Source organism: Symphodus melops (genome assembly GCF_947650265.1).
Source record: "Symphodus melops genome assembly, chromosome: 18".
Lineage (NCBI taxonomy): Eukaryota > Metazoa > Chordata > Actinopteri > Labriformes > Labridae > Symphodus > Symphodus melops.
The window spans coordinates 5,658,629-5,685,808 of record NC_136708.1 but is presented as its reverse complement, the minus strand read 5'-3'; the positions used below and the strand labels follow the sequence as shown (position 1 = coordinate 5,685,808).

The following is a 27,180-nucleotide window of genomic DNA, read 5'->3' as shown; positions in this document are numbered from 1 at the left end:
GACTTCGAGTTTTCTCAGAGTGAGGCTGGGCTGAGGCTTGGGGAAGGGGAACATAAGTGAAATTTTACTTTTTTAATAGAATTGGACACTGCTGAAAAAAATATGTAGCCTTTTTTTGTTGCCAGTAACCACAAAAGATTTATACTTATTTTTACTATAGGTAGAGACTCCCTCTACAAGTCATTAGAAATCCTGCCAGTTGTTGTTTTTGTGTATCTGCAAAGATCTTCCACATCTTAACATAAATGAGATCATTAATTCTTTCGTGGTATACTGGTGTGGGTGCTGAGGATAAAAATGGATAAATTTAAACATAAGAAAGGTGTCTTCACCGCACTCGAAGAACCGGCCGTTTGGAGTCTGTATCAGACAACACACAGTCAACGGTGAGCATTGTATAAGCAGGCCTTTGATGGAGCGAGGCGCTCTCTCACCCTGAGCGTGTGGTGCTCCTGGGCCAGGTAGGAGAGGATGTGGGGGTTGAGCACAGCGGTCTGCAGGAAGCGGCTCCACAGAGCAGCAAGCTGGGAGCAGAGCTGGCTCACGTCCCTGCTGATTTGCTCTCCTACTTTTTCATGGCCGTCCTGCAGCTGATAGGGTCAGAAAAAGAAACAAACACTTTCAACATCAAATTGAATGATATGTTCTCTTAAAATAACTTCTGCGTCATCCTCTGATAGGATCCTTGCATTTTCTGCCATCATCTTAATATCTGTCTGCATACTGCCTGTCCCGTATGTTACTGGATCATTGTAGGAAAGTCATCCATCAATAAAGTCATGCTGGTTATATCAGTAAGACACCTACATACACCTGTCAACATCCACATCCAATATTTCACATGTGCAATCTCAAGATTATATAGGTGTTAATGATCGGCTTTGTTACAAAAATCTGAAAATACTGAGCTGTCATAGAAGAAATAACTGATTTCTGAAGATAATGACAGGGAAGAAAATGTACGTATACTAAAAATGTAGAGGATGTCTTTTTCAGCCCATTTATAAAAATGCTCTTCCCTTCTCCCCCGTTTATTTTTGCATTATTTATTTTTGCATTATTTATTTTGTTAGAATATTTATGTTTTGCGACACTCATTCAACTGTTCACATTTAATTTTTTATTTTTTGTAAACCGCTGACATCAAAATTAAGCCACAATGTTGGACGTTGTCAGAGCATTGTGTAGCGACTTTTTGAAACAATTCAGCCGCTGAGATTGGGACTAGAAACTTGTCTGACGTGCTTCCTAAAAAAATCACAATGAAATGAAAAATAAGTTTGACTTTTTATTAATGAAGATAGATCTTCAACTCATTATGAAGGCGCAAAATGAATATATGAATGATTCCTAGTGTGGTTTACTTTAGTCTTTAGTGTGTTTTCCTGTATCCTTGTGTCCTTCGGTGCTGTCTATAAGTGTGTTTCCTGTGTTTCTTGTGTTTTAAGGTTCTTAGTTTGGTGTTTAATGTTAGTCTAGTATTAAGTGTATCTTGTTTTATTTTGTATTATCTGGTTTGGGTTGTGTTTTCGGTGTCAGGTTTTACTTTGTAGTTGTCATCAGTGTTCTGGGGTGCGTTCGGATTGTCCCTCCTATCCACTTTCACTAGCATTTTTTCCTTAACCCCGGAACCAGTTAAGTGGCAGCCATGATAAGAGCTGTTCAAATTCTCTAAAAGTGAAGGAAAGGTGGCTCAATGCTTCCTTTATAACCTCCTTTAGCATCTGAAACACTGGACCATCCTTTACGAAAGCATCCGACCCATATCCGAGCGTTCACGAAAACTAACGATCTGTCAGAGGAGAAATGTGGAGACAATCTGCATATTGATTTGTATATTGATTTATTGACTTATAACTTATAATTAGTTACAGCCTTTGTATTTATTTCATTTCTTTTTATTGAGGTAAACTCTGAATGTGATGTTGATGTTATAAAACCATACAAGTTTCCTGGTATCTAATAAAGCCTACCTTTTATTTTCATTCACACCTCGTGGTTTTTAGGATTATTTCAACGGTAAGAAGACACAGGGGAAACATTTTTAGATTAGCTTTTTGTAGTCCACTTTTTGAAAACTGTAGTTCCACCACGGCAGACTTGCCTCACTAACCTCCGCTGCCGTCACATTATTATGACGTCACCGAGTGAAAGTGCGGTTGGAACAAACAATGACGTTTTCATAAGGTTAAGGTAAAGTGGATAGTGTAGGTAGATAGGAGGGACAATCTTAACGCACCCCTGGTCTTGTGTTCTTTGCTCTATGTTTCCCTCCTGTGTTGATTATCCTGATTGTTCTCACCTGTCTGATTAGTCTCACCTGTGTCTGATTACCCCATGTCTATTTAGTCTCTGTGTTCCTTCCCTTCTGTTGTCAGTTCATAGTAGATTGTTTGCAGTTTGTCTCCTGTACCCTGCTGTAGTTTGTCGGCCTAGAGTGTGTTTTGGTACCCTGTTTCCTTGGGTCACTTGGATTTTTACAACTTGTTTTTTTGGATTTCTGGATTTAGTATTTAAGTAAGTTTTGGTTTTGCCTTTTGTTTGAATTTTCTTTTCTTTTTTTTCTGCACTTTGGTCCTCCTCCCCGTTTTTCTACCTCTGTTTGTGACAAAATACAGCAACCCAGCTCACCCTTCTTTCTTCCACTGAGGAAAAAAATGGTTCATTCAATATAACGTCCCTGCCTACACCCATGTGACCCGCTATCCCGCCTACTCATAATAATCACACAACAAATGCCATCATAATCAACAACCCAAAACACAAAAATACAACCCATTACATACCACAACGTGAAAAATATGTGACAGACACTGCTAAATTCATTTACGGCTCAAACATAAAGAATTCATTTTGGAGCCATGCACCAGCTTATGATTTATAAGTTTCTTATAAGTATATGTTCCAGCATGTAACCCACAAGTTTTGTTCCACATTCATAATGAAAGATTTTAGCAAAACCAAACGATTCACAAGTGAGGAAAGATAAAGACAGTAATCTTTACAGTGTGAATGTAGGAATCATAATCAGGAAACTAAGATGTGTGATTTGTGGGTGTAGTTTGATGAGCGAACACACCTGTAACTGTATGGTCAGGGCATTTAGAGTTTCTTCTACATCCGGCTCTGTGGACAGAAGATATTCACTTTGCTTAGTGCAAAGGATCACTAAGTGACACTTACACGCTGTGATTTGAAGACGTGTGCTACCAAATGCATTTGACAATAACAAGTCAATCGCTTGTATAGCTTCATTAATAATAATAATAATAATAACAACAATATGTAATAATATGAAAAGTGAGTACTTTACTGACACATCAGATTTTTCATAATGCAGTATTGGCTCTTTTATTTCAATAAGCAATATATATTGTTATTAATGCTGTTCTGGATAAATGAAGAAACTATTCAGCTCTGCATTTTTCTACATTCTTTTAATTTCATTTATGTTTTATTAAAAGGTTAACACTTTTTTTTTTTCAAGAATCTAAAGTATGAGTCTAAGATGTGTATACAGTGTGCTTACCTGAATCTAGTGTTGTCTGCTGGAGTTGTGGGATTTCCTTCATCAGTGCAGTGTAGTACGTGTGCAGGCCTCTGTGGGCCACCAACAGGAGGCGACAGAGTCTTCTGTGCCACGTGTGAGCTCTCTGCAGGCAGTTTTCACTGGGCACATAAAAGCTTCCCTGCAGAGAAGGAGACGCAGGAAATGTCAGCTGCTATGTAGGTCAGCAGTCACCTCAGTGAAAAATGGCCTTCCTTAATAACCAACATGTCCACATACTTGAACTTTATAGCTGCCGGTGCAGCGGTTGCATTGGCTGGTCAGATCAAAAAGAAGGGTTAGAGAAACAAATGGCCCCTAAACACAGCTTGCTGAGAGCTGTAAAAGCAGATCAATACATGCATGTGGCATCGGGAGGATGTAACGCATCCCTGTTATGACCTGTAAAAGTTCACAAGTCTGGGAAGTTGACCCAGAATTCATGGCCCCAACATGAAAAAATGCACAGAGATTGTGTACAATTTCTTATAAAATGTTGAGCGTGAATCAATAAAAAATCCACAACAGGGTAAAAAGCTAAAGGAAGACAGCCGCATAATTATCATGAAAAAGAAAACACAGTCTCCCATGCTGTTGAGTGTTGACTAAATATAAGCTGTAATATGGTTCATGTTTCCAGTAGATGGCTCTCCAACAATGCATTTGTATATCAAATATGTACTGTGTACACAGAACCACAAATCCCTACAGCCTTGATTCTATAATCATGTCTCTAATACCCTAACCATCATCATACACATCAGCCATCAAGAGACAGAGTCAGGGAGCCTTGAGTGTGACCACTGACTGCCCTCGCCTGCAGCTCCCTGACCTGAAACCGTCTGCGTCCCAGCGACATCTTCCCATGGCTTGGATGTTTTGGTAGCGCCAGTGGGGCTCTCTGAGCTTTAAAAGGCATGTAATACTTGAGTGTATGGGAAAGTACTGTAATTTGCCCCAAGCAAGCAAAGTCTCGAGCCCTATCATCATACCTGTGTGCGCTCTGTAATTGCACCGGTGCAGTTTACCCTGAACTAGGAAGGAACATCTGTATGTTTACTTTCATAATTCTTTTTCAGCTTTATTGAGGCCTGCCTGGATCAGTCTGTAGGCAAAGGGCAAGAGAAAAATATCTATTTTTCAGTATGAACTAGTCATTATATACTAAAAGCATAGCTTCAATCTGAGCTGACAATGCTTGGGTTGGTCCCTAATTTAAGTCACCTGATGTGAAAATGTTGTTTGCTCCTCTTGATGCGTTCTACTGTTCGTTGTTGTGGTGTGTCAAGACCTACCATCAGTGCTGCAAAGTCTGACTGAGAGAAAAAGAGTTTTACACAGGACCGTATAACTGCCTTGATTTCTAAGTTGTTATCTTCTGAGAGTGTTTCGTTTTTGCTCAAACACAAAAGGAAACCTCCATCTGAGTAGCAACATTATCAACTGTTTTTTTTTATTAGATAATTTTAAACTTGAAAATGTTCCGTTGAAAATGTAGTGTAAAAAAAAATAAAAAAATCTCTAAATAAATAAAGGGGAGGGCAGCGTCATGTGTGGATTTCACCTGCAGCTATGAGGTACGTGGCGCTTGTGAGCACAACTCATTACTGTGATCAAACGAAACCCCCCTGCCTGGCTAAACGCAGAGCTTATTAAAGTGCCCAGCCAGGAGTGGGAGTAAAAAAGCAGGAGGAAGGGGAGGGGGGGAATGGGGGGGGCTCATTAAGGTTTACAGTGAGACTCTGATGTCCCCAGGGTCCTAAGAGATGTGAGATGAAAAAGATAAAACTCCTGTTCTCTTAACGGTTCATAGCTCAGAATAGCAAACACTACAATGTAACTCTATATTAATATGAATATACAGACTGTAATAGAAATAAAATGTCATAAAGCCAAAAAAATGGCTACAAGAACGAGTAACTGTGTAGGGAATGTCAAATCTCTGAACTGTACCTCATAGTATTAACCATTATATTTAAATAACACAATAAATGAAGTGACAGATCAAACAGAAACGGGTCAAACGGGTAATCACACTCAAAGTGTGGCGTCGACAAATGTAAAAATGTTATATGTCCCACATGCATAATATTGATTTCACACAGAAGGTACCACATGGTTCCAAATACTTTAACCCTTAGTATACCCAAGCTAACTCTACATAAAATGATGACAAGAAATGTACACTCTTGGCGGATTTCTTTTGTCACCTTTTTAATGAATGCACAGTACTCTCCTTCTGCACATACACAATTGGTATGGGTTGGTATAGACGTACAATGGTGAATGGACTTAAGCTTGTGCAATATCTGTTTTCTGACTCCCCAAAGTGCCTTTATACTACATGTCACATCGACCCATTCAGAACCATTTACATCTAGTTGAGAGACAGCTGACACAGCCGCACCAACGTGGGGCAAATGTATTATCCCACAATTCAACACACGTGTTGCTACTCATAGCTGCATGAAATGAACAATTAAAAACACAAAAAATGTTCCAAATGATCCAGTATAACCTCAGGAGGCAATAATAATTATTTCGTAGAATGACGTTTTATTTAAGTTAATAAAATTTAAAGTTGCAGATGTATGTATGGTGAAGCTTTAGACTTAAAAAAGAACAATTCTCCAATATCTTGGACATTTTGGAAAAAACATTTCTTAAATTACTTCTTGAATGATTTTCTCCATTTATTTCCTTTGTCTGCTAAGGCTGAATTGATCATGGAAATACAATTTTACTACTGAATGCTACTTGTTAGCATTCACTGAGAATCTTTGGTTTCCCACCATAGACGGTATAAGACACCGACGCAGTCTCAGTGATGTCACCATTTGATTTTTGAAGAGGCATTTTGAAGCCCTTAAGAAAAGCTTAAGGCTTCTCGCAAACAACTTCAACACAGCTGTGTCTGTCATTTTAGCCACGCCCCGATTATGCAAATATATTAATTAAAGGCTAAAAAAATCACATCAAAATGGATGGAAATTCAAGCCCTTTAGAGAGAGTAGAGAGTAAAAAGCAAATATGAGCTTTCGATTCTTTTTTTTTTTTTTTCAGTGTAAACTTTTATATTACTGCTGTAATTTTGCAGCCAATCTCAAGTGGAGACTCAAGCAGTAATTGGACACCCACCTTGGTCTTCAGTCTATGTGAGAATTTTCATTTAGCAGCTTTTGAAAATTGTTGTACTCTGTTTGTTGACAACATGAGTGAATTTATACATTTTGTTGTTTTTAAAGCTGCTGCTGCTACTGCACAAGGAACGTGCCTAAAGTGGTGTAATTGCATTTAACATGTAATCATGATTAATACTTATGATAACAGTAATTGGATTATCATTTCTGTCATCATGCAATTGTTCAGCCTAACTGTTGTGTAAAATGAGCACAGAGGCATGAGCGGGAGGGGGAAAGATGACACCATTATTTCCAGGGAGAGCTGCTATCACATCCAGATGCTTCGCCTGGAGCTGGCATGCCTGGGCAGGTGGGTTAATCAGATATTATGAAAAGCCACAGTACACCACAGTAATAATCTCTGTGTTAGCCTCTGGTCTTTAAGCCTTAAGACTCCCCGGAGCCCAAACAAATGACTGATTCTGAGGTTGACAGGTCCACACTCAGTAATCCAGATCAGAACGACTCTCTGATCAGGTCTTAGACTGAATCCCGTTGCTTCTGGATGTCATGCTTAGTCAAATCACATCTAAATCCATCGAACTCCGTGCCTAAACTGAGATCACATTCACTTCATCCCTTGGAATTTAGCAGCTTGGCTGAAAAAAATAAATAAAACACTAACAACCCATTTTAAGGGGGACACAAATGAGCTAATTTGGGGGAATTTACAGCTTTGTGAGACAAAAAAAAGGGGTTTCTTTGCAACTTGGGATGCAGGTGAACGGCTAAAGGTTAACATACCTCAGAGATGACAGGCTTGCAGTAGCCAGCTCCGAACACAAGGTTCTCTACAGTCATGGCAGATGGGTCGCTGGAACTCTCTGGTGAGCCTTTCCCCAGCCAAGAGCCCTTCCCTGTACGTGCAAAGCTGCAGAGAGAACAGGAAGGACACATACAGGGACAAAGCATAAGTGTGTGTGTGTGTGTGTGTGTGTGTGTGTGTGTGTGTGTGTGTGTGTGCGCGTGCGTGCGTGCGTGCGTGCGTGATGGGAGCTGCTGCCATTTGAATCAATCAAGGGCTGAAGTAATCTATGTAATGCATAGCTAACAGTGCCTTTATGATATTGACAGCGAAATTCATCAGATAAGTGCCTGGAAAGGTCTTAATTCCAGCAGCTAATGGATACACCTGTTCTGATTGCCAAAACAATAAGGAGTCCAAGGCTATGCCAGCATTTTCGCTCACTTTACAACAATTAAATAAAACGGTTACAGTCATAGAAGGGGTGATAGACTTCAGTCATTCAAGCTTTGTGTTATTTAAATGCCAATTTTGTGCAAGATGGATATAAAGTGAGAGCATTATTCTACCTTGTAAGTACATTTTATATTTTAGTACGCCAATGCCTGAGAACTATTAAACAGTGTGTTAATGTGCTCTGACATGAGTTAGCATGTTCCACTGATTAGCTTAGTAGCTTACAACTCTAACTGATTATTACAAAAACCAATGAGCACATCATGAAGTTACTTGGTTACATTCACCAAAGAGGTTGAGTTACATAAAAAAACAGTTTCATTGTTCCCTACTATCGGAAATCAGGACATAGATGCGATTACGATGTTTAGGCTCAGCACTGTATTCTCTCTTTGAAAACAAGGTGCAGTATTGTGCTATATGACACACGTCATTGTCCCCTAATAGAAATTTGTCATGGACACATATAGCTGTCTCTACAGATAAAATACAAACAATAAAAACAAATAATCCACATTAAAAAAAACGTGGCAGAAAACATGATGCTAAAATCCTCTGTCATGTCCTCTGCAATGTGCCTATCTTAAAACTACAGAAGTGAAACACACTGTATTGTTTAAAGAATAGAAAAACGTGAGAGGCCATGCCATCTGATGCAGCAGCATGAGCATTTCACACTTTTATCGAAGTCTTGAAAATCCTTGAGGTTTCCCTCATTTACATTGATGTCGAGATACAGAACAAAACAAACAAGAGAGCACAAATAACAGAACAAAGGATGATTCTCAGTAGAAGCAATTATACACTGTGCTAAAGTGATTTGATCGACCTTTGCAAAGCAATTTGGCTTCAGTGTCTTGCCCAAGGACACTTTGACATGTGACTGGGAGTTGGGGATTTAACCTCTGACCTTCCAGTTGAGAAACAGCCGACTAACACTGAGTCACAGCGCTAAATGGGAGAACAATGCAGAGACAGCTTTCCAAAAACCAATGGAGCGGCCATTATCTTAGTGAGCAAGCCAACTACGCATTAAAAATGTCTGCAGTTATCTGTTGGGACTCAATTAACTATTCTTTTTTTAGGCAGGGGATCACATCTCATTTAAAGCTTTCAAGCCAAATGAAAATTCAAGATCCGCTAAAAGCAAATGTTTGCATATGGCCATACCTGATAAGCGGCTGGTGTAAGGCAACCAGTGAAGCATGTATGGACACAGAGATGACAGACAGGTGGAAGTAGTCGAACATGACTGGGACATGATGGTGGAGGCCCCTCCGTGGGTTGAAGTGGAGGCTGAGGGTACGACTGCTGATCAGCGGAACGGTCGCTATCTCTGCCAGCCTGAGGGATGAAAGAAGGGACACAAATGACGCACTCGAGTACAAATGACAAGCACTTGTTTATTGCTCTTTAGAATTCTGTTTTATTTGTCTACTTCTATAGTTTCACTCCAACAGTAAAGCAGAAACCACTACAAGTAGATAAACAAAGTCAGTCAAAACTCATAAAAGAATATGAAATATTAGCATAAAAATCACAGGGACTTTGGGGACACTTTGTTATAGTTACAGAGTGTAGAAATATTACACGCAAACTAAAGGATTGTTTAGTTTTTTATTCTGAAAAGGAATGCTAATTACTTGTGACCCTGAACACTCTGTACCTTGGTACCGCCAACATCAGCTCTTTGTGTTTATGGAGGTGTAGCAATCCCTGACACATGATTTTTCCTTTTTCCTGACTCTTAGAAAGAAGTCTCTACTGCTCCAGCTAATCAAACTCTTTATGTATATCAATCCCTGAGAAAAGGAGTCAGAGCAGATGAGTCTGACTCCTGACTGGAATGGTTACTGGGACCTTGTAGATACTTAAATACAATACGAGTAGTAAGAACCAGTGCACATACTAATAGAGAGAGTTTTAGTATGTAGGATGCAGACTGATGCAGTCTGAGATCCTCTGGCAGAGCCCTAAAGGCTGTTCCAAGGTCCAGACTGAAAACTAAAGGGGACAGGGCCTTTGCTGTGAGTCACCCAGACTTTGGAATAGCCTGCCAGAGGATTTTATTGTCAGTTTGTTTACATTATGTCTGTTGTAAAGCACTTGTGCTAGACAAATAAAGTATTATTAGTATACAGCTGTGTGTAGCTTTTAGAAGTCATATAACCACAAGAGTAAGAAATAAACTACCACAACCTACTGTTACATAGCAGGCAGCGGTTTGTACACAAGAATTTGTGTTCATGTTATCTGCTCATCTCATCGTTTCTTCTCCTATTTGGCCAAAGCAGGCAACAATCATGTACTGCATGCACAGAAGTGTTCAGGTGCTTAAAGAGATGGCTTCAAGCCAAAGTACATAATAGCCTTTATTCATGCCTAGTTTGCATTCTCAGTCTTGCAGAAAAGCTGCACCAAGGGAAAGTGTAGCATTCTCTTTTTAACACACAAACCTGCTGCTCTCTCTCTCTCTCTCTCTCTCACACACACACACAGACACAGACACACACACACACACACACCTGAAAACTGCTAAAAAACTTACTGTTGCTCATTGTCGGTAAAATGAAGATCCAGCTTCAGCTGAAAGTCCACCTCACTCAAGGCTTCTTCCACCTGTAAAATATTAGTGTCATGAACAATATTATGTGTTTAATTAGGGCTGCCTTGATCGTCATATACAGTAAGAGCATATATGGGCTCTGACCAATTTTTTATATTTGACAAGCTGGGAGCAAAGACATAAAAAAAACATGAATGCAGTGTCAGTGATGTTCCTCATTTGTTTATGAATAGGCATTTTGAACCCTAACGATGGTTCTTGCCACATTGGAAATACCATCTCCATCTCCATCTATTGTATGATAAATTTAGAAACAAATAGTTGGAGTTCAGGCAGGCATTAAGCCTCCAGGTAAATAGCCATTAAGTTAAATCAGCCATGCCTCGTATAACGGAAATGAAATGTGTTTTAATATTATTAAAACCGATGAGTTATACTTAGACTAAAACTGTTTTTGTACCAGTCTGCAAACATGTCCTATTCTGCTGTAAAAATGGGTTTTATTGGATTTCCAGCCTCATACTTCACTTGTTTGCACTTTTGCATTGGATCCATTTGGCAGCAGCAGAGGTTGGAAGTGAGAATTGTAGGCAATGATAGAATATGTTGTTTGCAGTACAACCTAATGTTAACTACAACGTTTGCATGTTTAAGTAGCTTCAATGTTCTCTTTATTAAAGTGTTTGTGTTTTTGATGTGCTCTGTATCCTAAAATGTATTTTAATCAGATGTAATGTAAACAGTATCGAGTTACTCTCATGTTCAAAGTGCCATCAACAGTCACACCTTATAGCAACTCTTTAAAAAAAAAAAGAAAAAAAAAAAAGTGGACTGTGCTGCGGGTGGAGTCTTTTGAAGATGAAGGTGCCGCGTTGCTTATTATTCTGAAGGTTACACACAGCTCTTTCTCTCTTTCTCCTTACAGTAGAAGCACACGTGCATACTGCACAGCAAACACCCAAATCTTCGCTGTTCTGTCCCACATTGATGTTCTGATTGATTAAGCATACATACGAGTGAGCACGGGGGAAATGAGGGGCTATTTTTGTCCGTGCTATCTGGAGCTGTGAGCGGCAGATAACCTCCAAGGTTAATGAGCAGAGAGCCTTCGGGAGCGCTTCGAGCTGATATCTGATATGTCTTGAAGCCGTGTGTCACTGGACTTTAACATGAATGTCCACATTTAATGAAATCTTCTATAATAAGACTCATGTAGAGCTGTGCAAGATAAAGAATGGTAATTCCATTCCAGGCATCTTGACTGTACACATATGTCAGAGATCAGTTACAGTGCACGCTAATGTCAGTGTGTGACACACGGCTATCATATGGATGATTAGCTCCGAGCAGGGCCATCTTAACTCCCCCACATCTCTGCCTCAGGCCTGTCTCGGGCTGTCACCACTGATCTATTTGAGCTCTGATGGCCCACAACAACAAAAACAGGCAGAGTGGATTTTCAGGGTCATGCCCATGATGAAACCGTTTAGGACAGTACATCAATAACTGTCTGGTAGGTTTACACACCTGATCATTTCGGTTGAACATGGGCAGTCTGGGGCACAGGCTCTTTGCATTTGTCTGCGAATTGATGAGCTTTAATTCCACGCGACAAGTCGCTGAACTCAATTAGCTTCATCCTGTGTGCTTGTCTGACAATGCTGTTGTTTGCAAGGTATAATGATGGAAAGTAACAGAGTAAAAAAAGAACATTATCTGAAAGTAGCCCAAATGTTAGATACTATACATACTCATGTTTCTACTTTCTTTTAAATCCTTTTCGCAACACTTTAAATTAAGGTCACAATAATCTTTGTTAAGTAGTGCTTACTGGCATGCTAATTAGTAGCACACCAGCTGCTTATTAGTCATTATTATAATTAGCATTAGAAGGCTACAAGGAGTAATAGCCAAACTATCTGACCACAAGATACGTCTGTGTGTATTTCTAAAAATGAGTATTCAGCCCATCCAGTGCTGTTGCTTTGTGTGAGACAAATCTTCTTTTATTTGCTTGTTTGTGACTCCTCTTCCACTTGGCATCTTCCTTGGCAAATGCTGCCACCCTCCCATCAATTTTTATGAAATCCTGACCAGTAGCTTTTTTTAAATTTATTTTTTGTGCAATCCTTCTGAGAATAAATGGTACCAAAAACACAACCTGCTTGGCAGATGTAACTCTGGCAGGGGGCCTGAGGTGTTCCCAAATGCTGCAAGTCAGCACATCAATATCGCTGTCAAAAACAAGACAGGCCACAAGAAATAATTGCTAGCTACCTGGTATACATCTTAACAGTGTGAGGGCAAACACCCACATGGGAACATTACTTTTATTGTTATAAAGTGGTTTTATTTTCCTGTGCTTGTGTACTCCAGAGTGTTGATATTAGCTACACACTACTTCCATGAGCTGATCAGGTCGTAGTCCAAGTCAAATCAATCCTTTTTTCACTATGACATTTCTTTGAGCTTTTTAAAAACAGAGCACACTTTTTAGACAATCATTGTAAAATAAAAATAAAGTCCACTATGATGGACAGTATAGGTGGGGGAAAAGTTGTTGTATGTAAAAAGTCAAGATTCTTATCATTTCTAAATTGAAGTTCCAAAAATCGATTTTTAAATTTATTTTTGGCTTATCAGTCACTCAGTCACTCCCTGCTAAGTGCTAGCTCTTTAACACAGCAGAATGCCAAATGGAGAAGCATGAAATTTAACAAATCTCACAGATGACCGGAGTACTGTAGATCCTGAAGTATGGACTTATGGACTAGAAAATGGACTTTATGGCAGATGGGTCCATAGATCCAAAAGCATTTGAAATCAAATTGTGAGAAACGTCGAGATTCCCAGCATTACTGGACACATAGTGTTTTTCAGATTAAAAATTTCGATCATTTATTACCGCTGATCAACCCTGAAATAACAACATATATTTTATAATCAAATTAGACCCGTGGCCCCTTTTCATCAAAGCATAAAATACATTAAACAGAAACCATCATTTGTTATGTGGTGTCAGATGAATACAAAATAGTGAAATTACAAACAGTTCTCGAATGTTTATGATTTTGTATTATCAATACGATACTAAAAGAGATATTATACGTTGATTATTTTTTTCTATTGTATACATATTTCTTGCTGCAAAACTCCCAACTTGTCGACCAAGCATGCAGCTTACTGCAAGAACTTCTCAGTCAATCAGAGTGCAATAGATTAACTGTCTTTCCAGAATAGTCCTTCTGTTTAGAATAGAGTAGAGCTACTGTTTAGTAAATGAGCATGATTATAGAACTTCATCATTAAATATTTCTGCTGTAATTAATTGGCTTTATCTTTGTTATGAAAGGGCTTGTTTGTTTCAGACGGTAGGAAATGGGTATAAGGGCAGTGTGTAGGAGAGAACAGTGGATGTTAAATGTATTCATTAATCACCATTTAATTGAACCACTATACAGCTGCTTTCACTGTAATTATCCATCATGCATTTAACTGCCAGGCTGCTGATAAAATACAAGCAGCCAAATAGAGCTCTCTCTCTTTCTCTTTTCATTGAACAAGAAGTATGTGTGTGTGTGTGTGTGTGTGTGTGTGTGTGTGTGTGTGTGTGTGTGTGTGTGTGTGTGTGTGTGTGTGTGTGTGTGTGTGTGTGTACAGAAAATGTCACCAGCATGACTCACCCTTTCACCGTCCAATAGCAGGTGGACTTTGAAGATCATACAGTCATTCACAGTGATCTCCTCATTTCTGTAAAGGATCTGAAGTATCCGGCTGAACACTGCGCCATCATAAACTCCTGCCGTGCTGAAGCTGCATTCTCCTGATGAGAGACAACACAACAACACTGAGTCGAATGAGGTGAACCAGCCGGAAATATTACCACATGTAGAGAGCTTTTACACAAAAAAACAAACAAACAAAAAAAAAATAAAAAAATCTGAATGTCAAATTAAAAAACAAGGAATGTATTGTTATGTTATCATCCGTACAAAAACAAGGCTGTTCATTTGGCAAATGCACCGTCTGATATTGCAGAATGTGCTCAAACTATTAGGTATGTGCACAGATTTGAAAAGAAGCAGTGTTGGCCTGACATTTGCAAATGTTCACTGGGATCCAAGCGTGTGTGCATAGATCCAAGTGATAACATGTGTCAGAACGTGTTGAGAATTGAGATTATGTCTAAGCACAACAGTTGTTATTGTCTCCTCTCAGTCATGTTTAATGTGCCTGCACTGTAGATAGTCACAGATATGCTTGTTCTATACAAACTTACATCATTTGGCTTGCAGTTCCAAATGTTACTCTAGATGTCAACAAGAATTGAGCACCATAAGGGAATTTGTATAATGTGATCAAATGCCTTAAAACTGGAGAGACAAAAATAAAATCAGGGTAGTGATAACTTCATTTTTTTTTTGACCAATGGATAACAATACTTTCAAAATGCAAAATGACTAAAGCACACGAAAATAAAAATGCACATATATGCTGGTTCTTTACAATGGTCTGAAACCCGAACATTTACTGCAAACTGCAGCTCTGTCAGTTAAATACACTCATCTTACAGGGGACGGTTCATTCGGGAGCAGTAGAGGTGCTAGTTGCTGTGTTCAAAAACAGCAAGGCTAGCTGTTTCCAGTCTTTATGCTGAGCCCAGATGCTTCAATTGAGCTCAATATATATCATATAGTCACTGAAAGTGGCACTGATTCCCCTCTAAAGGCCCCATAAAACCAGCTCAAAAAACACGTTTTTCACTAATGTCCGACCGGGTTCATTCTTATGTGTCAAATGTATGCCCAAGCTACGTTGCTGTTTTGAGCACCACATACAGCTAATGTGCAATGGTGTCTGTGTAGCTCTGCAATATCCAAACAACAAATGCCACAGTAGATTTCTATGCTAGTTATATTACCTTTCTGATTCCTCCACAGTCTAATTGCACCACATGATATGCTTGTATGTGTACAGGAAACCATGGCAACCAAAAAAAAACTTGTGTTGGAAATTGAGATGATAAGAATTGAGCAGCATTTTGTTATATTGGAAATACTGTACAAAACACATTGGAGGAGATGGAATGAACTACATTGGTTTGGAACTGATGGCATGCTTAGCTCTATAGCGTTGTTAGCTCAGGCAAGCAGTTAGCCTACACATTAATAAACACAGAAGTTCATGATACAAAAAACATAGCTTTATCTTCTCATCATAATTCTTGGAATCTGATGTTTTACATGTGGTGAATGCCAGGAGCGGAACATGTAAACCAATAACAGGGCTTGCAGTCTGTACTGTTCTGACGCATAGTTATATTTTTATAATAGCTACATGAAGCTAAAGCCTATTATGGCCTAGATTTGATGCACACGTATAAATAAGTCTTTAGGGGTCAATATAACTTCTATCTTCTTTTGAACAAACTATCTGAATTGAACAACTATGATGTAAGTACAGCTGGTATGTGTGATCAGATTCACTACTAAATGGTAAAACGTTTAAAACACATGAAAGACATCTTGATTCCTTGCAAATCAGAGAGAGCCCTCATGGATGAACTTTGTATCCACATCTGATAATATGGACCCCTGGGGTTTTGACTGTCAACATATCTAATGTTTGGGAACTCAGTGTGATGGCTGCTCACTTTAGCTGCTAGCTCAATCTCCCAGGCCGAGCTGCAGTCCAGCTGTGAGCCATGAGAGGTCTCTGATACGGCCTGCTGCGCTTCTGCTCTTTTCAGTCTCAGTCTTACTCTCCCTTTCTCAGCAGGCCTCCTCCTGATAATGCTGTCACTACTTGCAGCATCAAGCGGCCCCAGCAAGGATGACGGATGTGCGGGAGCGCGACTGTTGTCAAAGGTTTGGGTGGATGTGTGACAAGAGGCAGCGTAATCCCTGCGGGTATGTTCTGTATATGGAATAAGTTGTCTCTCCGTGTCAGCACTGTGGCCTCTTAACTTGCTTCCTTCTGTTTGTTTTGCTCTGTCTGCCCTCTGTCTACAGGCAAAGGAGTAAGGTGGATTAAAGACTTTAAACTGTGCGCAGGAATTAACATAAATGATTTTCTATTTGTCTTTGACCTGTGAAGAATTCCCCCAGGTGCTTCCATGTCCTCTCCGCTGTGCTGTTTGGCTCTTCAGTTTGCCCAAAGTCACTCTATCATAATTTGAAGCTGCTGCAGTTGCCCTTGCTGCTTTAACGCAGCCATACACACTGTGCATTATTTTTAAAGCAAGTTAGTTTGATAGGATTGATTCAACCTTAAAATACATGCTACTTTGCTCGGGTGTCTGTTTGATTGATGATTTTCCCAAATGAGGGGAAAGCAAAAAAGAAAACAGAAGCAGTTAAATCTAAAAGAAAGTCCTTGCAATATAAAAGGTCATAGTAATAATTCAATAGGTCTGGTTTTGTTCCAACTCTCATGACATGTTTTATGGGTGGAGCTTGTGGCGGAGAGAATCAGATTCAGAAACACTTTATCCATCCCAATGAGGAAAACTTGGACATTAATATTGCTTTGTAAAAAATATAAGACGTCAGCATGAAGATGCAAGATCTAAAATATAGTGTATGTATATATATAATAAAGAATATGACATATTCAACCCCCAGTGATGTCCTGGCTCTTGTTGTTCGTTAGCCTACATGGTTGATTGTGGGGACCAGAAGGGAACACGTGGTACGGTAGGCAGCGTTGGCATTATCACAACCTGGAGCTTGCATCACTTGGTCTGTTGAATGTGGCAATAATGTGTTGATGGAAGTGGCAACTAAGGGCCATAGGGTAGATGATGTAACCTATCTGTAGGGCATAGGGGCATAATCGGTATGAGCGCTGTCTTCATTAGGGCACAAGTATATTGTGTTTATTTCAAATGTAGAATACAAACAGGAGAATGAGTAAAGGACTGCATGGTTTAGGTATTTGTTGTGACATCTAAGCATCACTTGGCTTGTATTTCTAAATGTTACTCTCCATGTCAAAAAGAAAATTTTCTCAAAACTTGAGATGGAAAAAAAAAAAGATAGGAGTGATGACTTCATTTTTTTTTTTACCAATGGACATCAATAATTTATGAGGTTTCAAAATGCAAAACGACTGAAGCACAGGTTTGATCAGCAAAAATCCTTCCATAAGTTCTGCTCCAGTATTGCATGCACCACTAATCTTCACCTTACTCTCTACCTTAACTCTCTACCTCACCTGTCCCCTTGTTGTTACTTCTGTAGAGTCGCCATGATACCGCAACTGTTCAGAATAATAATGACCCTACAGTAGCAAGCTGCAGGAATGGCAATATCCAAAGAAACCATTACCAATTCAGAGCCAGTTGCCTTTAACTTTAGCAATAAATCTTTATTAAAAATCTGGACTTTTGTAGAAATGACAACGATAATATGAGTTAAAAACTATGACATGCAAATATTTAAAGCTGCACTGAGGAACTTTCAGATTGTGTAGATCTTGGCTCCACCTTTGGACAAAATGGTAAGATTTATGTATTTGGTTAGATGTTCCAGAGAGTAATGTCTTCTGACAATGTAAGTCATCCTGCTTATTTCAAATGACTAACACGTCATTCATAATTACTCTTTGGCATTGGATGTTCAAATAGGAGGTTTGGCAGCATTACCGTCATTTGCCTCATCTGACATTTATCCAGCAGCAGCAGATTCAGGCAATAAAAGTAATTATATAGAAATAATCAAACTGCTGTCTGATTGTATGCTTCTTAAGGTCACATAGAAGCATGAGCATTAATTTCAGTCTTTCACGAGCTATACTCCACAGTTTAGAGACAATATTAGTGGCTTATGACATTCTGTATACCCTCACCTGAATAAAATAATCAGGAATAGTCTTTCATAAATGTCAAAGAGTCCTCAAGAAAAAATGTAATTGTCTGCCTGACACTGAAATGAGCTCATGCTTTGACAATGTTGTATCATACGATTTCTACGCTCCAGATTATGTTGTTGTTGGACTGGAAATTAATTTAGTAATGCTATTCATGTAACCCTCAGCGAGACTCACGGAAATACATCAAACCCACACGGTTCTGACATTTATGTGTGCATGATTCCAACAGGTGCCGGGGAGTTATCACATCCTGCACATTAAAACCTGCTGAAATGCCCCTAAGCTTTAGCCACAGTGATTCTGTGCTGGAAATAATCTTCTTACAGCCTCTAGTGCTCTGCATCTGCTTTGTGAGAGGGTGTATGTGCTCGTCACTCCCCATCAGTAAAACACACACAACTCGCCACACAGAACTGCTCAAAGTACCACTATGAGGGAGTATCTTCGTTCTAGCTGTCAAAGACAACTTTAACCAAAACCCAACTCTGCCAGGTAGCATTCTGACTTTAAAACCTCAATGTAATTGTGCATGAATCACAGTCATTAAATGCTTCAGTTGAGTGTGTGGCACAATTCATTTGTCTGAAGGGCACAGACAATTGAAATGTCAAGCATATACTTTCATAGAGAACATGGTGAGGGATTATTTCCTTTGTCAGTGTGTGATGGATGTTTTTTTTTTTTCCTCTTGCTGGCTGGTGCAGCTGTGCTCAGGATTCCGCCTGCGAGGTATGGAGGCTTAATACATGACCTTGTTGAAGGAGCTGCAAAGGGGCAGTGGAAGGGAGGGGAGAGCTAGCAGCCTTCCAATTACAATATGGATATGCTCTTCTCTGTAATGTACACTGCTGCAGTGCACACATGCGATGCTTTTTAAAGTGTGGAATTGCAGTCAGTGGATTAGATAAAAGCTGCAGTGCTGTGACTTTTCTAAGCAATTAAACAGTGAATTTAAGTGTTCAGCCTAGCTTAGCATAAAGCAAGCTAGGCTGCAAGCATAAAGCATTTAAATATCTGTGCATTTTAAAAGTAGTATATTATGCACATTGCATAAACGCCCCATCCAGTTGCTTTCACAAAAGTAAAGTTTTGAGAATGATCGGATTCAAAGTGTCATTTGTTTATTTCTAACATTTTGATCAGTGGTTCTGATATTTTTCAACCAATCAGATTTATTTAATGAAAAAAAAAGTGCAGTTTTGGGGTGCAATTCGGATTGTCCCTCCTATCTACTTACACTATCCACTTTACCTTTACCCTGTGAAAACATCACAGGGTTAAGGAAAGGTGTCAAGAGAATTCATAAAGGAAAAGGCGATCACATTGTTTTGGCAGTCCGACCGCACTTTCACCAGGTGACGTCATAATAATGTGAAGTCAGCTTAGGTTAGTGGCGTGAGTCTGCCGTGGTGAAACTAGTTTTCATAAAATGGACTACAAAAAGCTCTTCTCAAAAAACATTCCACTGTTTCTTCTTACTGGTGAAATAATCCTAATAACCACGGAGTGTGAATAGAAATAAAAGGCAGGCTTTATTAGATACCAGGAAACTTCACTTTCATGGTTTTATAACATGAACACCACATTCAGAGTTCACCTCTGGATTTGATTGTTCAAAATTGTTTAAAACAAATGATTACAAGAATATATACAAGCTATGTTCAACTTTTCACACACACTAAATAAAAAGAAAGAAAGAACATTTACAAAGGCAGAAATTAAGTCAAATCAATACAAAAACTAAATGCAGATTGTCTTCACATTTATCCTCCAACAGATTGTTAGCTTTCGTGAACGGTTGGATGAACGAGTCGCTTTAAAAATTGTAACCGCAAGGAATTGTGGGGCGGCACTTTCTCATCTCCTTTAGTAAAGGATGGTCCAGTGTTTCCTATGCTAAAGGAGATTATAAAGGAAGCATTGAGCCTCCTTTCCTTCACTTTTAGAGAATTCAAACTGCTCTTATCATGGCCGCCACGTAACTGCTTCCAGGGTTAAGGAAAAAAAGCGACTGAAAGTAAATAAGAGGAACAATCCAAACGCAACCTTGATCTCAACACAGACAAAACAAGTAACAGAGCGAAGACAGAACAAGCAAACGTTTAAAAATCGCTTCTGCAGGACCCAATGAAAATGGCCTTGCAGCCCACTTATGGGTCCCTACCCACCACATGAGAACCACAGCCTTAGTCTTATTTCCTCCCTCTCTGGTTTTAATTGCCATGATTGTCTTCACCTGTATCATCAGTCTCACCTGTGTCTGATCAGTCCAGAGTCTATTTATTCTCAGTGTACCTTGCCTCCTCTTGTCACAGTGATTTGCTCATTGTCAAGTCTTATATTTTTGCTCCTTTCCTGTTTGAATTTTGAATTTTTTAGTTTTGTTTCTTCTTTAATTTGGCACGTTGCTTTTATTTATTTAAACATATCTATTCTGGTTAGTTCCGCACTTGGATCTTGTTCCTTGTCATTTTAATCTGACAAACACAGCTATTATGTTTAAATTTAGATACATTTAGCAGGATTATGCAAAAAAAAAAAAAAAAAACAATCTGGCAGACGGCAAATTTCTGCTTGGTTAAAAAACCCACCAAGTCAGCCTTTGAGCATATGTTGGTATTTAAAGTTGGAGCCTGCACCGAGCCATGTTGGCTACTTTGCCTCGATTTTAGATTTTATGCATAACTTGTAGCAAAGCCTGGAAGCAGTCAGGATGACTTTCTGAATTGAGCTCAAAACAAGCTGCATGCACATGCAACACAATACAATCACAAAGTCAGAGCAATGTCATGTTATTCATATTGCTCTCTGCTCTTTTTTGCATAGAAAGCAAATTAACTCATGTCCAATACATTGTTCTCATTGAAGCTTCTTCCATCTGAGCAGTGTTGTATCTTCTTTTCCTCATCTGAAATCTTGTAAAATTGCACCTCCAGGATTCAGCAGGCTTAAAATAGAGTATTGAGTGTAAGGCTGCTGAACTGCTATTTTTATCAATTCCATTATAATGTGTTATATTTGGACTTTTTAGGATTCCTCTCCATCTATGACCTAATAAGCTGTATGAACTCATCTTCCCTGCTGGTATTTCCATCAGCAGAGAAAACACTAGCAATGACATGAATCACTGATATTTTAGGCACAGAATCGCCTTCTCAATCGGCCATGATGTTCCTGCCACCCAACGAGTCCCTCACACGTACAAACATACAACCCACATCCAGTCTGCTATATACCCATGAGGACATATAAATTGAAAAATGATCGTCCTTGTGATTCTTTGCTCTAACAATAGAAGCTATAATCCTTGAATTCACGTCTTAATATTAACCTGAAACTGAGCCTGGAGCTCAGCTTTGGACCTAAATGACATACAATCCTAATTTTTCTCATAAGAGCAGAAGGCCACAGCACATCAGGAATTAGTCCCCACAAACACAGAGAGATCAGGGCACATACACACACTCACACTCACACTCACTCACACACACACACTCACACACACACAAGGATCCAGTCAGGAGCTAAAAATAGCTGTTATTACTGTGAATCAGTATTGCCAGTGAAACAGCTTTCTGCATTGCCAGAGATCCAGATTTGATGCTTGGGTAGATTCAGAATAAAAAAAAACACTGCGTCACAACCTTTGAATACTAAGAAGGCCAGACATGTGAGGCATCTTTCATTGTATAAATCCTCTGCAAGTAATTGTCCAGAGGAATAAGAGGACAGAAAAAACATGCAGCATAAATTAAAGTACATACTTTTTACACCCAGCCGATTTGTATGACAGCCGATTGAAGAAGACAATAGGCCAGCACGTCCCTTACTCAAACGCCACAAAACATTTTTTTTCTATCCATATCATGTTCATCAATGTTCATCGTTCTGATTGTGATTCTGATCGACCGATATTAGTTCATCCAGTGACTAGTGCAATCGGCAAATTTAGCAAACCACATATCTATCAAGATTCAAGATTACTTTATTTAGTCTTTAAGGAAATTTGCCTTGGATGTACAGGCTGCTGCATAACACAAAACACAACAGAATAGAAAAATAGAGAAGACAGTGCATAGCACACACGTGCTGATAAAGTACATACATGGCAATCCTTTGCAGAAACCTCTGCTTACGGCCTGAGTTGAACAGAGTAATGGATAATGGGATAAATTAACATTTGTACCTGTTCAAATATCTTATCTTATTTTTAACTGGAACTCTTTAACCTCTGCCTGAGGGTAGCAATTCATACTCGGAATTCAAGACATGAGAGGGGACCCAACAGATTTCACATAAGAAAGATATCATCTGATATATCAATATCAGATTTTTTTATTTTCTCCCAAACATCTGTATCAGCCCCAAACTTACCATATCAGTTGGGCCCTGATTTTAAGATGAGCCGTTTTATTTTAAGCTTTATATTTGATGTTTCTGTCAAATTTACCTGATGTTCCTCATTATAAGACAAAATGCAAATAGTCCTCCTGGCACACAATAAATCCCATAGAGTGTTATTTGCTTCACAACGTATAAATACCTTGAGATGCTGCATTAAAAAATGGGAAGAATGAATCAGGACAATGACATTGGGTTTTAAAGTAAGCTCAAACTAATTTGCATTCAAAACATGTTATATCATCCTTCTCCCATTTGGTTGTCAAAGCTATTAGAGATGCAAGATCCTCTGCAGAGTGAGTCAGTCACTCTCTAACCCAAAGACAGCCAAGTGTCCTAAATCACTGAGATGAGGTAGAGCCATAAAAATCCCCAGACACCACTCTTCATTCTCTGATGCAGAACTCCTGATGGCCAGGACCACGGCTTTGACACATAAATAGAATCACTTTACTGAGAACCGGTTACTCGTTTAGAAAAATCAGTTGCTTTTTTGATTCTCTTGCTTTTAACCAAAATGAAAATGAAAGCTTACGATGCATTCTGAAGTAAATTCTTGTATGTCTTCATGTGTAGAAGTGTATGTTTGTTCATTTATTAAGATCCCCATTATCTACTGTTCTGCTACTCTTCCTGGGGTCTCCATGTGAGGGTCTGTTAAATCCACAAATGTAGGAATTTAGGCAAATAAATGTTGATAGTCACACTCACACCACTCACCAAAAACATTTGCTTTACATTTGAACAGGGTGATCCATTTGATACCATGTACAACACCAAATACCAACAAATTGGGACATTGCTTTAAATGTAAATTAAAACTGAATGTGGTGGTTTATGCTTAAAATTCAAACCCCATATTGGATTGGAAATAGCACAAAGACAACATGTCAAATGATGAAACAAAGACGTTTAATTGGATTAGGAAATGATATGCCCCATTTAAATTTGAGGCCGTTAACACAAACACCCCAGGAGTCTTTCTGGAGTAAAGATGGAGGGGATCACCCCTCTTTGAAAGACTGTGCTGCAACATTTTAAGAATAATGTTTTTGGAGATACAACTGGAAAGAGGGCTTATCACGCTCCAAAAACACAAAACAAATTTCTCAGTTTTCAACGTCAACATTTGACATGATTTCTTTGTACAATCAAATACGGTGTTTCAATATTCTAAAAATCCTCACGTTCTGTTTTTGTTGTCATTTTGTACGATATCCCAACGTTGTAGGAGGTGTAGAAATCGGGGTTGTGCTTTGAAATAAAAGCCTGAAACATAACTGCTTACACACAGACTTCAAAGAAAAGCATAAAGCTCACAATGCATTTTATTCAATCCCCTGTGTGGAGTGCAATTTTCCCACTCCGTCCCCCTGAGAGTGGGAACAACTATGTGTGAAACAAATTCTGTTCAAACAAGATTTAAACAGCAGAATAAAGCAATTACCATAATTTGTCAATAAAGGCCCATGATGCAAAATGACAACAGAGGCATGCAAATTGACTACAAAGAAGCACAGAAAGATCGCTTTGCAGACTCAGTGTTGCTGCTTAGTCTGAGGAATGCTTAATGTATCTGTGTACCAAACTGAGGACATATGTTTTCATATGCACTCCTGACAGGACATCCATGGGGTGGGGGGTGGGGTGAAAAGGCAGGATATGATGTCAGAAAATCACTACTGTCTTAATGTTTACAAGACATCCAGGACGGTGGGTGAAGCAGAGTCTAACCCTATAATTGTAGTTTTAGTCTCCATATCAGTGAAAATCATTGTGAAAATTAGGACGTATTCACAGCATCAATGAAGGAATGGTAAACAACTTACTGGTAAACAGAAAGGGGTATGAAGCAGCTTCAGCATGAGCACAAAGATCAAGCTGGTCACCCCCATGTAAATGTCAGCACCCTCTCCTGCTTACCTGCTGTGAATCTTTCTAAATAGTAACACAACACTGACTTCATGCAGGAATATTACTTGAAGGCAGACAGAAGTCAGTGTGAAAAAATGTGCTGTTCCACCCAATTTCAGGAATCTTCAGGGGTTTTGTGTGTGGATACAACAATTATCTCATGATATCTGTGACTAATCTCTGGTCACAGATTTTATTTAAAAAAAATAGAGGATCTGCACACAGGGGGGCTTAGTGCTGTGCAGTGGTTAGTGCTGTTGCCTCACAGCAGGAAGGTTGGAGTCCCCCGTCGGACAGGCTCTTTCTGTGTGGAGTTTGCAAGTTCTCTCTGTGCATGCAAGCTTTCCCTCCGGGTACTCCAGCTTCCTCCCACAGTCCAAAGACATGCTTGTTAGGGAAATTAGTGACTCTGTAATGGGCTGTAGGTGCTAGTGTACGTTTGCCAGGGTGTTTGTCTTCATATGTCAACATTGTGATTGACTGGTGACCAGTCAATCCAAGACCAGAGCGTATTTCGCCTGTTACCCAAGGATCGGCTTCGGCTGCCCACAATACCAAACAGGAATGGGTGAATAGATGATGAATGGATGGATAATATGGTTATGGATATTTTATCATTGGTAGTGTTTTAGTTTCTGTTTGTACATTTGTCGTCTGAACTGTATCGATTAATTATGTTTTAGCAGGCTTTGATGTGCCCAGGGAATACCGTGTGAATAGCAAGAAAAGAGGTAGAAGGTTGTGCTGATGTCACACCAGCTTCCACTGGTGGCATTCCAACAATGATGTATGGATCTCTATAAACTGAAAATGACCAGATGAACAGGCACTACTCCGGGACATTATAGACCAAGAAAGGAAGGCTTTTACGTTCTGCAAACGTAAACCCAACGCAGAAATTGAAGTCTTGCCTGAATGTCATTCACAGCTAATCGCTAAGTTTCCTGAAAATTCTCATCCATTACCTAAGGGCAAATCTCGACTGTGAGACGATGATGGACGATGACGGGTTTCAAGATTAATTTACAAAAGAATAAGTTCTGTCTGTTAAACCTGACTTCTCTGTTTCCACATATGCTTTAAACAAGTGGTGTTTGCTGCACAAACACATCAGCCCATGGGATCATCCACCTGAAGTTCAAAAACAGGTTGCCACTACCAAAGATCCAGCATAGCAAAGTGGGAGCTTGAGTTTTCAAAAATGTCATTTGTGTGAATGTTTGTGATGATACACGCCACTTTTCCTTACCTGCATTGTCTTGTGTTGTCGCTATCACCCTGTGGGGGACTCGAGGTGAAACCTTTAAACCTGCTCGCACCTGATAGAACCTGAGAGAGGACACACAGAAGAGTTACACAACAGAACTGAATACATGGCTGTGCTGTTATGTCCAAATGATCAGAAGTAATCAAGCAATGCATTATGTGAATTGTATAACACACATTCAGTTAACGAAGCTAAATAAACAAAAGGCAAAATGTTCTTTCTTTAATCATGTTAACAGCTCACTGCTGGTGTCAGGATATTCTTTTTCATTTTATCTGTCTCTTGCTGTTTTGTTATTATTTTAGTGATGCTGCATTTGAACCCGCACTGCATCTTTACAATGGTGACAAATCTATGGTGTTCATGAAAAGCATTCTTGAAGTTTTGCTGGAATCCTAAAAGACAGAATACTGACTTTGAAAGCATTTCAAAGATTTAAAGTTTGTTTTCACGACACTTCATGAAGAATTTAAACTACACAAATGCACTGTAAAAAAAACCCCTCAAATGTCAGCAAGTGTGTCCAACAACCTTTTGATCAATAAAATGTCATTGCAATAATCAATCAAATTCTCCAGAGAAGTCCAGAACACATTGTATTTAAAGACTAATATCTGTGACACCTAACATTAAGGTCACATTAAACATTATTGTTATTAGCATGTTATTAAATAGCATATTGGCAGCTAATTAGTCATTATTAAGCGCCTTGCTTCAAAATGTTAAGATGAATGTGGCTTATAATAAGTTTAATGATGTATTTTTTACTAGAAATTAGACAAACACACTTCCCCCAAGTTTTGAGATTATTCAGCTCAGTTGTATTAACAGTTTTTCAGCTTCAAATGAGAACAAAAGTTAGATGAATCATTAGTTTAATATCAGCTGGGTACTTTCGAGCGACCTCCCTTGAGTTGCCTAACATGAACACAACAAAGAATGTTTCACTAAGGGGACTTGCTTCAGAGAAACTTTATTGTTAAACAAATAGAGTATGACAAATAGAGGAACATGATGCTGAACTGACTGGACTACAAAAAACATGATGTAAACATTAAAATGGCTCCTTAAATATTCTGTTAACCATTACAAATAAGATGTGATACGAGAATCCTTCCATAGCTCACTCGCCTGACATTAAATCGCCTTGATATCTTCAGCCCTGAAAGACATAAGTAGTTTCTGAAATTGATGTTTTGGGGGGACTTTCATTGTTGACATGACCTCGAA

General features: G+C 39.1%; 1 protein-coding gene across 1 annotated transcript in view; it reads right to left on the bottom strand.

Moving 5' to 3' along the window:
• fam135b (family with sequence similarity 135 member B) overlaps positions 1–27,180 on the bottom strand; it is a 49,655-nt gene that overhangs the window by 9,915 nt on the left and 12,560 nt on the right. Inside the window, exons 3-10 of the mRNA XM_079367428.1 lie at positions 25,933–26,012; positions 14,180–14,319; positions 10,479–10,549; positions 9,101–9,274; positions 7,474–7,600; positions 3,530–3,689; positions 3,080–3,126; positions 435–590 (exon numbers count right to left, since the gene is read on the bottom strand). Coding sequence (XP_079223554.1) covers positions 435–590; positions 3,080–3,126; positions 3,530–3,689; positions 7,474–7,600; positions 9,101–9,274; positions 10,479–10,549; positions 14,180–14,319; positions 25,933–26,012 — 955 coding nt within the window. The remainder of the gene's footprint in view (positions 1–434; positions 591–3,079; positions 3,127–3,529; positions 3,690–7,473; positions 7,601–9,100; positions 9,275–10,478; positions 10,550–14,179; positions 14,320–25,932; positions 26,013–27,180) is intronic.